This window comes from Ambystoma mexicanum, chromosome 7q (genome assembly GCF_040938575.1).
Source record: "Ambystoma mexicanum isolate Mex_15411 chromosome 7q, UKY_AmexF1_1, whole genome shotgun sequence".
NCBI classification, from domain to species: Eukaryota; Metazoa; Chordata; class Amphibia; order Caudata; family Ambystomatidae; genus Ambystoma; species Ambystoma mexicanum.
The window spans coordinates 171,129,719-171,144,985 of NC_090941.1; the positions used below are offsets into that span (position 1 = coordinate 171,129,719).

Genomic DNA, 15,267 nt, shown 5'->3' on the forward strand with positions numbered 1-15,267 from the left:
AGGTGATCCTCCCTCCATCGTCCACCCCCAGGGTCGGGATTCAAGAGCCGATGGCCTTTCCCTTGCCACCTGCGCAGAGGATCCATGGGGACTAGGGGGGAAAATACCATTGGGGTTCTCACAAATGCCACTGTTTATTTTAAGAGAATTAACTGTGTAATGGACCCACCAAAGGCCTCTAGTTCTAATGGATTGTGTCCTCCCACAGATTTCTCATCTTAGATAATTTCTCTTACTTTGCAGGCCTATGGAAAACATTTTGCAAACACGGGGCGCAGTGCGGTCTGTCATCGAGGATACTCAAATTGTTGGCTTCTGGACCGGATGTGACATCGTCGTCGGTACAAATAGGCAAAAGTCGCTCCATAACATGTCCTTTTTTTCTGCTTGCCCAGCACTCTACTCGAGAACACGCCTCAGAGAAATTCTCTGGTGCACTCGGAATAGCAATTCTTAGAATTTCTTTGTAAAAATGGGAAGAGTTACGCCTCAAGATGATGCAGGTCATTCTAGAAAAGCAAGCCCGCCCACTCTCTCCTCATCTGGGAAGAAGACCATTTACCCCACTGTGCACAAAAAAAACTGGCAGGCGCTTGGGTCACCAACCTCCTTGTGCGCTTAAGTGCCCGGGACTGGTAAGGACCTCGAGATGAATTTGAGAGCTTTCGGCGCCAATGGCGTCTCCGTCGGACACTGCATTCTTCAACGTCCCGCCAGCTCCATCAGCATCAATATCAAAGGATCGGTCAGCAATAGATGTCCCCTCGACTTTGCCGTTCGCACCTAAGGATTGTATGTCTTCTTTTCAAAGCATTTTCGATAGAGGGTAATTACACGGTTCCCTTCAGGTTCTAAACCCATGAGGCGTTTCAGGCTGAGCAGAGCAGATTGGCTGATCTGGCTATCATACTGCATGATGCTAGTAGCCCAGATACCTCCCCTGAGATAATATCCCTCAAGAAGATCCTACAGGAACATTATGGCCAAAGTGGCTGATGCTTTGGGCTGGGGCCTACTATCAAGGGAGATGGAGGAGTGTGACCTTACGGACATCCTGTAGAAAGGCACAAATGTGAGACCTATGCTAACATTCCACAATACCATAAAAGATCCCCTTTTAGAGTTGTGGAAAACTCCCTACTCGGGTCTAGCAGTCCATAAGGATGTTACCCGGAAGTACAGACCAACTCCTTCAGACCCAGAGTTCCTTGCCAGTCATCCATCGCATGACAGTCTGGTAGTCCAAGCAGCCACTGTTGGAAATAAGGCAAGCGCCTACCCCTCTCTGCCTCCAGACAGAGATAAGAGGTATGAAGCTCTGGCTTAAAAAGTCTTTGCTTCTGGCATCATGGCACTTAAGGCAATAAATGCCTCTTGTTCAATATCTGATGTGAGGCATCTGATGATGTCATCACTACTTTCCCAGAGGTAGCCTCTCCTCATGTGGCCAGGGGACATCAGTCGCTAGCTGATCCTGACCCTGGGGGTGGCTATGTGAGGGAGGATCGCATGGGGATCGCGTAGGGGGAGGTGACCCTCAATGGGAAGGACAGGCATCATCAGATGAGACATGGTATTTTCCTTTTAGGGATAACCACCTCCAGTGCTAATGCCTTGGTGGCAATTTGCCAAGTCAGCTGACGGCAGAGACACACTGTATCGTATTCTGACGCCGAGCAGAGCAAGAAAGTCAGAGACACGGAGAAAGACAGTGGCGAGGCTGTCATGAGGGAGAGAACCTTGCAAATTTGCTCTGATACCAGTCAGAATTGCGGAAACATGTAAACCGGGAACACAGCACAACAGCTCTCATCGATACTGTGCACGGTCACCAAGGCAACGGAAGCACTGTGCTGAATGCTCGCAGACAGACGAAGCAGCCGAAAGAATAGGGTGGCGGTGCAGAGGCCACCTGGCGAATGGTGAAGGAGATGGAAGGACAGACGCTAGGAGCACCTGAACCACACAGTGAGCCCATAGAGAATGAGGGGGAACCATAGCGCCCAGGGGTGAATGCTGTGTCAAGATTGAAGGAGCGAGCAATATTGAACAAGGGTCAAGGACCCGCTTGTTAGGCGAAGGGAAGACAACTACAAACTTTGTTACTAAAAAGGCACTGACCTTAATGTGGAGAGAGATAAGGATGTGGATGAGAGAGAGAGTGAATAAGAAGAGAGTAAGTACTGGTGGGAGAGTATATACTAGGCAAAGCCAAGTGAAACCAAGTGTGTAGAAGGAACTGCAAAAGAGAATTGCAAGGAAGATTCATGCCCTTTGGATTTTGAGTTGTGTGAAGGTGAAAGAGAACCTGGCAGGAGAGTATACCACGTGTTCTACAAGTAAAAGATAATCTCAAGGAAGTCTCGTAGATAAGGATTTTGAATTGTATTGAATGTGGGAAAATACTTGGGGAAATGAGCAGTTCCCTCGAGTGTGGAGTGCAACACTGAGAGGAGAGAGTTATCCTCTTGGACTATAAAGAACTGGTTTATTCTTCTGAACTTTTGTTTTGGTGGCGAGAACCCTTGGAAAGGGAGCCATTCCCTGGAACTCTGAACATTAGCCATATGGAACTTTTGTTGTATTCATACCTTTCTAACTTTTGTGCACTTTGAAGGACAAGAACAATACCCGTAACACCTTAGAGTTACTTTTAGAATGTGAGGGCTATGATAGGATTTCGGATACAGGACATTTTTGCTTTGGACAACTTGACTCAGGACAGACCCTTTGATTTGGTTGAAGTAGGGAAATCCCTCCTAGAGTAGGGACAGCAAGATACTTTCCAACCCCTTTATTATTTAATTAAAGGTTTGTAGCAGCCATCATGAGTTCTCTGTGTCTGTGTCCTGGCTCCTCACACAAAATATACACACAACCTATGGTCTGTGATAGCTGAAGCGGCAGAGCACATCCCTGAACGGGAAATTCAGATATTCTAATATTATTGAAGATATTATTGGAGATGTTATGGGAGCCATGTGTCAAGCCTTACAATCTGGACTTGACCCAGCTGACTGCGTTGGAAGGTCCATGGCGGCAAGTTCCGTCATGAGCAGGCTTGCTCGGCTAAGGAAATCTTACTTTGCACAAGATGCACAGGCAAAGATACTTGATAAGCCTTTTGATGGGTCACATTTATTTGTCCGATGGCACAACAGCTTTGAGAAATAGCAGGCTTCCAAGGCTGCAACAAAGTCCCTAGGTGTGGCAGTAATGCAGCCTGCTCAAACTTCATCTCAGTGGAAAGGCAAGCCTTTTCATTATTATAGCTATTGCCAAAAGGGAAAGCAAAGCACAGCTCACCAAGGTCAGAGACGTTTCTCTCGGCCTTCCAGAGGTAGTGGAGGGAAAAGCTCAGACCACTTCCGCGTCTGTCCCTTCCAGTGGGCCTCTGCCGCAAAACCTCATTGAGGACTTCTGCCATGCCACCCCGGGAGGGTGGACATCTGTCGCACCATTTTCCAGAATGGTGTGTTACAACTTCAGGTGCATGGGCACCTCAGATAGTCTCTCAAGGTTACTGCCTACCCTTTTTAAAGAAGTGTCTGACATATTGCCCCCCTCTATCCAGACCACCTCTGGTTCCAGACCCACTGCTCCTGAAAGAAGTTTTCCTTCTTTTGGAGAAGGAAGCCATAGAGTTGATACCAATACAAGAAAGGGACAGGAGGTGGTACTCCCATTATTTTTTTGTCCCCAAAAAAGGACAGAGGTTGGTGACCCATCTTGGACTTGAGGCGCTTGAAAAAATTCCTCAGGAATGACAAGTCCAAGATGGTAACGCTCTTGCATGCCATCCAGGTCCTGGAAATTCAGGATTGGTTGGTGTCACTCGAACTGTAGGACACTTACTTCCATGTGCTCATCCATCCAAAGCACAGGAAGTACCTGAGGTTCATCATAGACAATACTCACTACCCATTTTGAGTTCTGCCTTTCGGGTTTACCTTTGCCCTGAGGGTCTTCACCAAGCTGTTGGTGGTAGTGGCAGCTAGTCTCAGAAAAGGGGGGATTCATCACTTTCCTTACCTGAAAGATTGGTTAATCAGGGTGCGGTCCCCGGATCAAACCCTGGATCGTCTCAATTGCACCTACCACCTCCTTCACGAGCTGGGCTTCTCCCTCAATTTAAAGAAGTCATAGTTGACCTCCTATCAAACTCTCCACTCGTTGGAGCGGTCCTTGATTCTCCCTCGGGCAAGGCTTTTCCTCTCAAGGACAGGGCTCTACACATTCTGTAGATGGTCACCAGATTCCAGAACGCCCAATACCTGTCAGCCCTACTCTTCATTTGGTTGTTCGGCCTCATGGCATCCTGAATCTTCCTGGTGTCAGAGGCCCGACTGAACAAGATCGCTCCAATGGGCCCTCATATCTCAGTGGTCGCACTTCTCTGGCAGGATGACGGACTTCATTCATGTCACGAGCAGCGTCACTCAGGATCTCCTGTGGTGGACACACAAGGAGAACGTGATGGCCCATAAACCGATTTGGCAACCGTGGCCCCAGGCAACCAGAGTGACAGACACAGCTCAGAAAGACTGGGGCGCTCACATAAATGAGCTGATGGTGAGCGGGTTGTTGTCCTTGGCAGAGACAAAACTTTATATAAACCTGTTGGAGCTGAGGGCAATCAGACTGGTGCTGATGCCCTTTTTCACCTTCAAATAGGGGAAGACTGTCCTGATCATGATGGACAACATAGTGGCAATGCAGTTCATGAACAAGAGAGGTGGTGTAGGGTCACTCTCCCTGTGCACAGAGGCGATACAGCTCTGGTTCTGGGCATTACAGAACAAGATCTCCTTGTTGCGATTTCAGCTCGATGGGAAGGAGATGCTCTGAGCAGGCTCTTGGTCTTCTATGAGTGGGAGTTGTTCCTGAAAGACCTTTTGGAGATCTTTGCCCTCTGGGGAACCCCCCAAGTGGGTCTGTTTATGTCCATTGTGAGTAGGAACTGGAAACCTTTATGTCCATGGCATTTCTCCGAGGCGGAGCACTGGGAACGAATTTGTGGTGGACTGGAACATCCAGCCCCTTTATGCATTTCCTCTGATTCCACTCATTCCTTAAGTGATCAGGAGGTTGAAGAGGTACAGAGCAACCATGATCCTTATTGCCCCAGACTGGGCAAGGGGGAGGTTTTACCTTCTGGACATGGCCATCTGTCCTCCACATTGTCTTCTCCAGAGGCCAAACCTTTTCTCTCAGGAGAAGGGGCTGGTTCTTCCCCCGAGCGTATACACTCTCAACTTGCATGCCTGGCTTCTGAAAGGCTGAGGTACAGGGATTGGGACCTTATGGAAGACGTGATGAAGGTGTTAATCTCGACCAGAAGGCCAGCAACTAAGGCTCTATACCCCTGCTGTTGGAAGAAGTTTTGCAGCTGATGTAGAGCACAGGATGTGTACCCCTTTTAATGTAACATCGCAAGGTTGTCTTTTTCTACTTCATCTGGCAAGCCAAGACCTTCAGGTCACCAACGTCAAGTGCTACCTAGCGGCACTATCCATTTTTATTTACATTCCAGAACAAGGGTTGTACTTCACTTGGTGGTTACATTTTTAAAAGGCCTGACTTAACACCTTGCCGCCGACCCCCTTCGTGGTGGCGGCATGGGACTTGAACTTGGTGTTAGCATTTGTTATGGGTTCTCCATTTCAGCCATTGCATTTGTGTCCTCCAAGACTTCTGCCATGGAAAACGGCCTTCTTGGTCGCTAGTTCCTCAGCTCGAAGTGTTTGCGTATTTCAGAACCTTGTCTTGTAAGCCTCCTTTTACAGTCTTTACCAAGAACAAGGTGACTCTGAACATACACCCTTTGTTCCTTCTGAAAGTCGTGTCGGAAGATTCACTTGTCACAAACAATTTGTTTGCCAGCTTTTTGTCCACCTCCTCATCCATCTAAGGAGGACGATTGGCTATCTAGCCTCAACCCCAAGAGGGCGCTTAGTTTTTACATAGCGAGGACAAACCAATTCAGACAGGAAGACCAACTGTTCATTGGTCATACCGGCCCGAAGATGGGCAAAGGAATAACAAAGGGGGATAGTTCTTTGTGTTTCTGAATGCTACACTAGAGTGCGCAAGCTGATTCCTGAAGGCTTCAAGGCACCCTCCACTGGGGTTGTGGTAGCAACTTCAGCTCTTCAAAAGGGAAGTACCTGTAAAGGATATCGGTCAGGCCGCGACGTGGTCGTCGGTACAGCCATTCACAAAACACGATTACCTGGACACAGTGGGCCTCATTACGAGTCCGGCAGTAACCGAGGCTGTAAAACCGCCTGGTTACCGCCAAACTCGTATTACCATTCCGCTTCCGTGATTCCCAGAATTACCGGGGCATTACAACCCCGGTTTTCTGGGAATCACGGAGGCGGAATGGTGTTAATCCCCATTCCCATTGAGTCTGTTGGGACTCAATGGGAATGGGGGATCATGGAAACACCGGCAGCATCTCGTAATGCTGCCGGTGTTTCCTCGTCCGCCTGCAGGCGGGCGGTGTTAAACCCGCCAGGTCAGACCTGGCGGGAACATCACCTCCCGCCTGCAGGAGTTGTGCTCGCCAGGCATGGAAACAACGGTGGCGGCGGGTTTACCGCCACCGTTGTTTCCATACCGGGCGATTTGTAATGAGGCCCAGTATCTGCAAAAGCGTCCAATTTTGGCAGAGCAGTCCTCCAACAGGTGATGGCATAATTACTGTAGAGTTCCCTCCTCTGTGATATCTTACTGCTATGGGAGTCTGTCTAAAATGAGGAATCTGTGGGAGTACACAATCCATTAGAAGAACAAATTACTTAGCCCTGGTTATGTTCTTTTTGATGGATGTTACTCCCACAGATTCCTCATCGCTCACCCAGCCTAGCCCACATTTAAGGAGCTTAGTCCTCTTATTTTACAATGACTCTCTCCTTTAACGCTTCAGTGAAGTCCACTCGTTTGTCTCTAATCCCTAACAGGGCTGTGCAAGTGTGGGAAAAATGACAACTGAGGTCACAGGAAACCGAGTGCGCTATTTGTACTGACATCAATATCACATCTGGTCGACTCGCGGATCCTCAACGCCGGACCACATGGCGCCCCCTGCTGGGAAAAAGTTTCTGAGAGTGCTGCAAAGCAGAAGAATATATCTAAGATGAGGAATCTGTGGGAGGAACATCCATCTGAAAGAACATTACCTGGGGCGAGTAATTTGTTCGTTCAAGCCCTACATGGGTGGCGAGAGGGAAATGTTTGTGTCCGACCCCCATAAGGTGTACCTCTGCCTCTGATACTCGAGAGCCAAGCATGACACTGAGTGCTGCAATCTGCATGTGGCAAAGCTTTTGATTGCCCTGTATAAAGGCAGGTGGTCACCTTTTGCTGTCTCTGGGTCCTTCCCCCCTAAAAGAAATAATGTTTATCGGAGATAACCTGAGGCGTCCCATTCACATTAGTTTGCAGGAAGATTAAGAAAAAAACAAGATGCCCTACTTCCCCGGAGACGCATCAAATCATCACTTTTCTTCCACCATGAATCGACAGCATTTCTGTTTCATTTATAGTGACTCATAAGAGGAATCATCACCGACCCAAGTTACAGGCATCTTACCCACCAGCTCCTCCATTCCAGAGCAATGGAAGTAGTTTGAGCGTAAAATGCTAACGTTTGTGCAATGTCTTCAGTGCTGGTTGTGCCCTACTGCAGGTCCTGAGGCTGAGTAATTTCTTCGGGCCACAAATTCACACCAGTGGGCTCTGTTCCAGCTGAAGTTGCAAAGACCATGCCCCTCCAGCACTGTTCAGCCCCTCCATCTGGCGCAGGGCTTCTCATCTTCAGTGCTTCTCAGTGCACACACTTTGGATTTTGCCCCTGCTTCCAAATACCAGTTCATCATGAAGATAGTGGTCGGTGCGTACCTTCGGCACATAAAGTAATAACCCCACCCTTTCAGTTCCCGTATAGGCAACTAAGGACAAATGTAATGAGTACTCAATACCAGTTTATGAAACATTTCTGGTGGTAGTTGGCAGCCTTCCGAATATTCTAGCAAGTTTTCTGCAATTCCTGACAGCTATTAGTGCTGCAAAACATGTCGCTCTCATGAATGCCTTGTTTGTGGATTGAACTTTAATCTTGTGTATGCCTGTATTCCAGTCCCTTTGATTAGCTTGGTCCTGCGATATCAGACAATATGGGGTGACCATGATCGCTGTGGGTATAGACTCGGCGAGAAGCACTTGGTATTCCAAGCTCATAGGGATTGCGATAGTTTCTCAGTGGAGGCACCCAGAGTAGTGGGACCTTCTGTCACAGGAGTGGCAGAGTCAGAATCCCAGCTGAAATCCACATTCTTCATCTTAATGCTTTTGTGGAGATTGGGGCCTCAGGATGACTATCTTCATATGATGCTGTTGGCCTTTTGGCTATCATAAATGCTGTTTAGGCCTCTCGATTTAGGAGCATCTGCATTTGAGGTTGTGGCAGGATCACAATCCATTGGTAGTACTTTCTGCTGTTTTTTGCCAAAGGTAGTCTTGATATAGTTAATTGCAACTGCTGTGAAGTTTCCTAAGAGGTTGGTTTACTCCTAAGCCTTTTTTTAAATTCCATCATGGGACACACATGTGGTTTTAACCTTTTCAATTGCAGCTTCTTGTGAACCTTTGCACTCATGTCCCTGGCTCCAGGCCCTGGCTCCAGTGGAATTGCTGCCAATGTGTAGAAGATCAGTTGGGAAATATAGGGTGGTCTTGTAGTTAATCATCTGGTCTATTGCTCAGTTTGTGGTGTTCAGTAATGATAATTCTGATATACAAGAAGGTGGCAAGGAGCTTATCCTGCTTATTCTATCCTACCTCTCGTATAGAATGATTGCTAAAGATTGTCAGGATGCTCACACTGAACAAACTTGAAGCCACCATTGTTAAGAAATTGCTTTCAAACAGCTAGGGTTCAGGTGAATGGTGAGCTTTCGGCCCCATTTCCCCTTTCACGGGGTACGAGGCAGGGGTGCCCCTTGTCCCCATTGTTGTACGCCCTGGCTATGGAGCCCCTCGCAATAGCAGTGAGAAACCATACAGGCATAAAGGGAATAAAAAGGGGAGGAAGTGGAATTTAAATTATCCTTATTTGCGGATGACATCTTGGCTTATCTGGTGAAGCCGCACCTATCACTCGCCCCCCCTTCTATCCTTAATAACATCCTTTGGGTGGTTTTCAGGGCTAAAGATAAATAAATCCAAATCAATGCTACTCCCAATACAGGTGCGCAACACATGGCTGGACTCCTTAGAAGTGTTTGAGGGGATCAGTGTGAAACGAGTAAACATTCGTCATTTGGGGATCCTCCTCACTAGGGACCTCTCGAGACTCGCCCAATCCAACTGTGACCCCATTTTGTCAGAAATTAAAGCAGACATGAGAAGATGGAGAGCCTTGATTCTGTCATGGTATGGCCGCATGACGGCAGTGAAAATGAATGTCCTGCCAAGGTTGCTTTATCCTTTCACGGCTCTTCCCATAGAGGTCCCCGAACAGATCTTCCGTGACCTCCAGAAAGCAACACATGATTTTATCTGGCAGGACAAAACCGCAAGAACTAAGAGATTTGTCCTTACTTTGACAGAGATTTCGGCCTGCCGGATTTTCAATTATACTTTAAAGCGGCTCAGTTAAGGGTCCTCTTAGAGCACACAAAGGAGGGGTGGGGGACCTATTGAACTTACTTGGAGGACATGGACGCCCATCCTCTCAAAGTACAGAACCTACTCTGGGCCCCGCCAAGGATGATCCCGAATAGGTTAAGGAGTCACCCTACCCTGGGGGTCCTTTGGTCCACATGGAGGGAGGGGGCTCAGACCGAACATTTGTCCACTTGGCCCTCTCCATTTACGTCACTGTGGGGTCCCACAATTAGTTTGGGTGGCGGGGGTTTAAAAATACCCAGGCGTAGTCAGATGGAGGCCTGGAATGGGAGGGCCAGCTGTTCCGAGAGGGGGAATTTCTATTTTATGAGGAACTGGGAGAAACACTTGGCCGGAGTTCAATCTCAATATTTGAATACCTTAGACTGAAAAGCATTATGTGTGACCGGTCCTGGGGGCAGAAGCTCAGTAGACCCCTTACCCCCTTTGAGAAAATGCTGGACACTGCAGACTCGAGATAGGGGATGGTTTCTAAAATGTATACATTTTTAAATGCCAACAATTTAACGGAGAGGAGAGGGTTTCGGAATTATTGGGATGGTCTTGCGGGGGAGGCCTTCTCGGAAGAAATGTGGAGCAGGATTTTCAAGATAGCCTTTCATGGAAATCTTTCCACAGCAGAAATGGAACATAATTTGAAAATCCTAGTGGGATGGCATAGGGTCCCGCAGAAGCTGGCCAAAATGTACCCGGGGGTTTCACCTAAGTGTCCAAGGGGGTGTGAGGAGGTGGGAACGCGGGAACACATGTGGTGGAGGTGCCCAAAAGTTAGAAAGTACTGGGATAGTATTGCAGGCTGAATGGCTGAGGTCCCCGGGGTAAGAATCCCACAGGACCCCTTAACAATGTTGTTGGGTCTTCCCCAAAGAGATTCTGAGGTATATAGATACCGTAGGATGTTGGAGATGATGCTGAGGGCGGGGAAGGGTGGCCCTAACACACAATTGGAGGTCTCCGGACTCCCGTCCAAGGAGGCTTGGTTGACAAAACTAAGAAACATGTTCCTCATGGACAAATTAACAGCCATGGTCCATGATGACTCTAGCACTTTTATTTCGAATTGGGCGGGTATCCGGCAAGCATGGGGGTGGGAGGTACACTGAATCTTACAGTCCAAACAAGCTGGTGAGTAGGTTGGGGGGTAAATGGGGTAAGGCAGAAAAGAAGGAAAAAGATCCGATGACATAAGAGTCAGGGGGCCCGTGTTCCGGCGCTTGGGTATAGAAATCTCATGCATCAATAGCTTAACACTGGCCCTGTCCTCAGTTACAATCAATGGGACTTACTTGATTCTCCTTACCATTGTATACTATGGAGCTGGAACAGTTATGGGTTTCGGTTGAGGGAAACCCACGTTGGGGGTGTTTGGGTTAGTGAGGGGAGAGGAAGGGGAGGGGGAGAGGCTGAGAAGGGCTACACGGAAGCTATGGGAATATATTTGATCGGTCCGGTTTGGCCTTTTGCTTGTTGGGTAGCTATTGTTAATAAACATTGATGTTCGGAAAAAAACTCAAAAAAGAAAGATAAAGAAATAGAGGGGCGGGAGTGTGTTGTTTTTTTCATCAATTGAAAGTTTTCTTTTTGTTATTAGAAATGGCAATAAAATCTAAGTTTAAAAAAAAAATATAAGAAATTGCTTTCAAATGCCTAAGCAGGCGCCAGAAGAGGACAATGCACAGTTGACTAGTGCTTTATAATAATTTGTTTTACACAGAAGTATGTGGTCCTGAAGGAGGGTTTTTTGTACATTGCTTTTATTCGCCTCGGGGCAGTCGTCGACATGTCCAATAGAGCTATAACAGGGGTCCTTCTAAGAAAGAAGGGTGTTGCTAGAGAGCCTTTAAGAAAAATGTAAATTCTTTATTCCAATAATAATGCATTTGTATGATTTGCAGCATGAAAGGGAGGGGAATTAAAGCTTCCCGCTACAAAAAGGTGTTGGATATGGCTGTCTATTCGCTCCTGCTCCATTAAGTTTGTTCATTGACAACGCTGTTGAGGAATGACAGCACTCGGGACAGATATGTCACTGACGCAAAACAATTCTTGCCCATTTCTCTTATATGCTGATAGTGCTGTGTTGATGGTCAGGACCAAGATATTGCTGAAGAGGCTTCTGTCGATCATGACCTGGTTATCAATACTGACAAAACTAAAGCTGAAGGGTGGAGGCCACAAACATCCTCATAACATAATCTTAGTGGGTGATCTGCCATCGCAGGCGGTCAATTGTTTTGACTACCTAATTGTTGGATTTTCTTTTTGCGGCTCTCATAATGAACAGGCTGCTGGATCTCTTGCTCATGCAATGATGTCCACACTGAAATTTAATAGGCAGTTGGGAAACAGTCAAAACTGCCTTAAAGATCCACTCAACGCTGTTCTGTCTGCAACTTCTGCAGAGGATCTGTGGGACTAAGTTAATATGACAATGCTGAGTAAAATTCAAATACATTCTGTATTTCATTATCATCTGTCCGTTCTGCAACTCTACCACTCTTAGTTGTGTGTCAGGGGCATCGATGTCCAGATTGGCCTACAGTAACGCCAATCCTCTTCTGGATTCAAATGTCATCCTGACCGAAAGTTGATTTGTATAGGGATGTATTGAGAGGTGGCCACCTTCGATTGAGCTAAACCATTTCCTTGGTTTTACCATGTAAAACTGCTTCTAATCTGGATGTGCCTACTATTTCATATGGTATAAACCTGGAAATATCAAGGCAGTCGTAAGGCTTAAGTAAAACTGTATACTATAATTATACTATAATTGGTACAATGGCATATTTATTGACAAGCTTTTGAGGTGAAGGCTAACACAGGATTATCTGTTAATCAAAACCCTTGTTTACTTTGAACAATATTTGGACCAGATGTTTCCCTACATTTTGCAAACACTGTATATTATATTTAGGCTTCAATTACTTCCAGTATTACCCCTCGAAGTCAGGGAACCAATGTGATTAGCTTTTCTCCTGTGTTTTTTAGCAACTCCAGACTGTTTTCCACTTCTTATATCTTTGTCAATATTATCAGAAACGAAGTCGTCAGTGGCTTGTTCCAGTTTAAAAATAATATAATATTGGCACCCTTCCTGTGGCCTATGACTTTTTTTTAGCTGTTCTGAAATTGCTGTGGTTCAAATTGCAGTTAAACAGTATGTATGGAGAATGTGGCTATGCAAACAAAGAATTCGCAGATACCTGCTATTTTTTTTATCATACTTTAAGATTAATTGTATTCTATTTATTTTTCATTCAGTTACCAGGTCATGTAAAATAGATAATAGCTAACACAACCGTACAAATTCTATGTTGCATGCTCCTAGCCAGACATAAAAAGTTATTCAGCACATCAATTCACCAGCCATACGCAGCCCCCTCTATTCATTCTTGCTTTCGAAGAGTCAATTATCACTAACCAGTGGCGAGTGAATGTTTTGTGGCATGGCAAGAGTATATACAATGGTTGAGCTGGTTTAAATTATGGAATTGTTTTATATTGTTAATGCTCAGTGATTAGTGATGTCAAAATACTACAAAATGTTTTCAATTATGTGTTTTTCGTATATAACTAATAAAATGAATGAGATAACAAATGACTTTCCTTTAGTAATGTTGTTTCAGATGGATAGACTTCCTTCAACAAATTACTCGACTCCATTCTACCTTCTAAATGCTTGATTGCTTTCTTTTTGCTTGTAACCTATGTGGTTATCTTCTAGCGGCACCTTCACTTTTTTTGCATGCTCTGTGGAGCACAGCAAATTAGTTGGCACTTTGGTATGGGCTATACGTGGATCTGTATATTTACGTGCTACATCAGATTCCACACTATTGGTGCCCATTATCACTGACTGAGCCAGTAGTAGTCACACAGGTGCCACCCTGGTGGCTATTTAAAGGTGATCCCTTTCCAGTCTATGCCTGGAACCATTTCAAATGTGTGGAATCTGTGGGAGGGATGACTGGGCATCAAAAAGGAAGTCAATTGTTGTTTTCAACAAATGCAAACTTTCATTTGCTGTATGTTTATACGCTGGGTACATTGCTTATTTCCATAGGACGTGCTTATGGAGTTGTTGGAGCAGTGCGCAGACGGACTCTGGAAGGCTGAACGCTATGAGCTCATTGCTGATATCTACAAACTCATCATCCCCATTTATGAGAAACGCAGGGATTTTGAGGTACGTTCTTTGACTTCTTGCTCACAGAATTTGGATCTAATTTGGCTCTTTGTGTTAAACCATTGTAATATGTGAAGAAAAGTAACTATTATTTAATAGTTATGTTTCACTTGCAGTGTGTATTGGTTCGTATTCGGGATGAGAGATCGAGTGTTAAACAGACCAATGCTAATAACAGTTCATAAATATATTGTTAATACATAAGTGGGTAAAGCTTTCTTTTGGGCGTTTTCACTTCAGTTTTTGTTCATTTTCTAAAACATAGTGCCAAGTCTGTTTTTCCATGGGCAAATCAAATTGATGATCCAATTTTTGTTCCCTCTAAAATGAGAAATACAGTTAAGATTGCAATGGATTCTGACACAGATTCCTCATCTCGACAGATTATCCCTTCAGTGCCAGCGGCTCAGAAAATGTCAACAGGTGGTGCAGTGCATCTCGCCGCAGTCTCTCGATCTCTTTATGCCTCGACTGTTCCACTGCTAGTCTCAGGATGCCAGTAGTATATATACATTGTTACTATGCCCCATACCTCCATTCCTTTTTGGCACACGCTCGGCACTCTGTTTTGGGACACGGTTCTTTGAGTTTTTCATAAGAACTTGTTATTAACGCCTACATGTCTGGCCCCAAGCTGTTGGGTTTTAAGTGGTAGTAATGCAGCTCGTAAACAGACCTGCACAACATCTGTGTGTGGTGTTTTAGGTGACATCAAGCAGTGCGGCTCCTGTCAGCACATGAATCCAAAGGCTTGCTGGGAACGCTTTGCAAAGTTTATGCTAAAGAGGCCCTCTTCTAAATCCCCAGCCCGATCGACTACCCAGTCTTTGGGTACCGACATGGAAGGGACTCAGCCTGAGAAGGAAGATGGGCATCACAAGAAAGCAAAGAAAAAGTTTCGCTCTCTAAGCAAATCTCACTGTTTGTCCTTCTCGCCCTCCCACAAAAAGAAAAGGAAGTACAAAAATAGGCACGACACGATTCTTAGGAGGGAAACAGTAAGTCGTACCAATGCTCCAAGGATGGAGTGGGAGGAGTTTAAGCAACAGATGCTTCATTTGTTGGGGAAGGCCATGGCAGGTACAGCTCCGGCCTCGGCGCTGCAGGCATCACACCACTTATTGCACCTGGAGGTTTCGACAGCAAGGTGACCAAGTCAGGACTGACGCCCTAGATTCTCTCAAAGCCCACCCCTGCAGCCCTCTAAGGTATCTGCATTGGGCCCATGCCATCGATATCGACAATAAACCAAAGCTACTTGCCAGAGTCCAGTCCGGGGTTCAATGGATTGCTTTTCTCCCGCAGATTCCTCCTTGTGATAGATCTCCATCTCCCAGCTTTGCTGTTTGGTTCGACAGAGGTCATAGTGGACCTCGACTCGGCCTCCG

General features: G+C 46.1%; 1 protein-coding gene across 9 annotated transcripts in view; it reads left to right on the forward strand.

Moving 5' to 3' along the window:
• DOCK9 (dedicator of cytokinesis 9) overlaps positions 1-15,267 on the forward strand; it is a 2,709,375-nt gene that overhangs the window by 2,354,724 nt on the left and 339,384 nt on the right. For all 9 annotated transcript variants that reach the window (XM_069639825.1, XM_069639823.1, XM_069639827.1 and 6 more), the window contains one exon: positions 13,757-13,879. In XM_069639825.1, the coding sequence (XP_069495926.1) occupies positions 13,757-13,879 (123 nt within the window). The remainder of the gene's footprint in view (positions 1-13,756; positions 13,880-15,267) is intronic.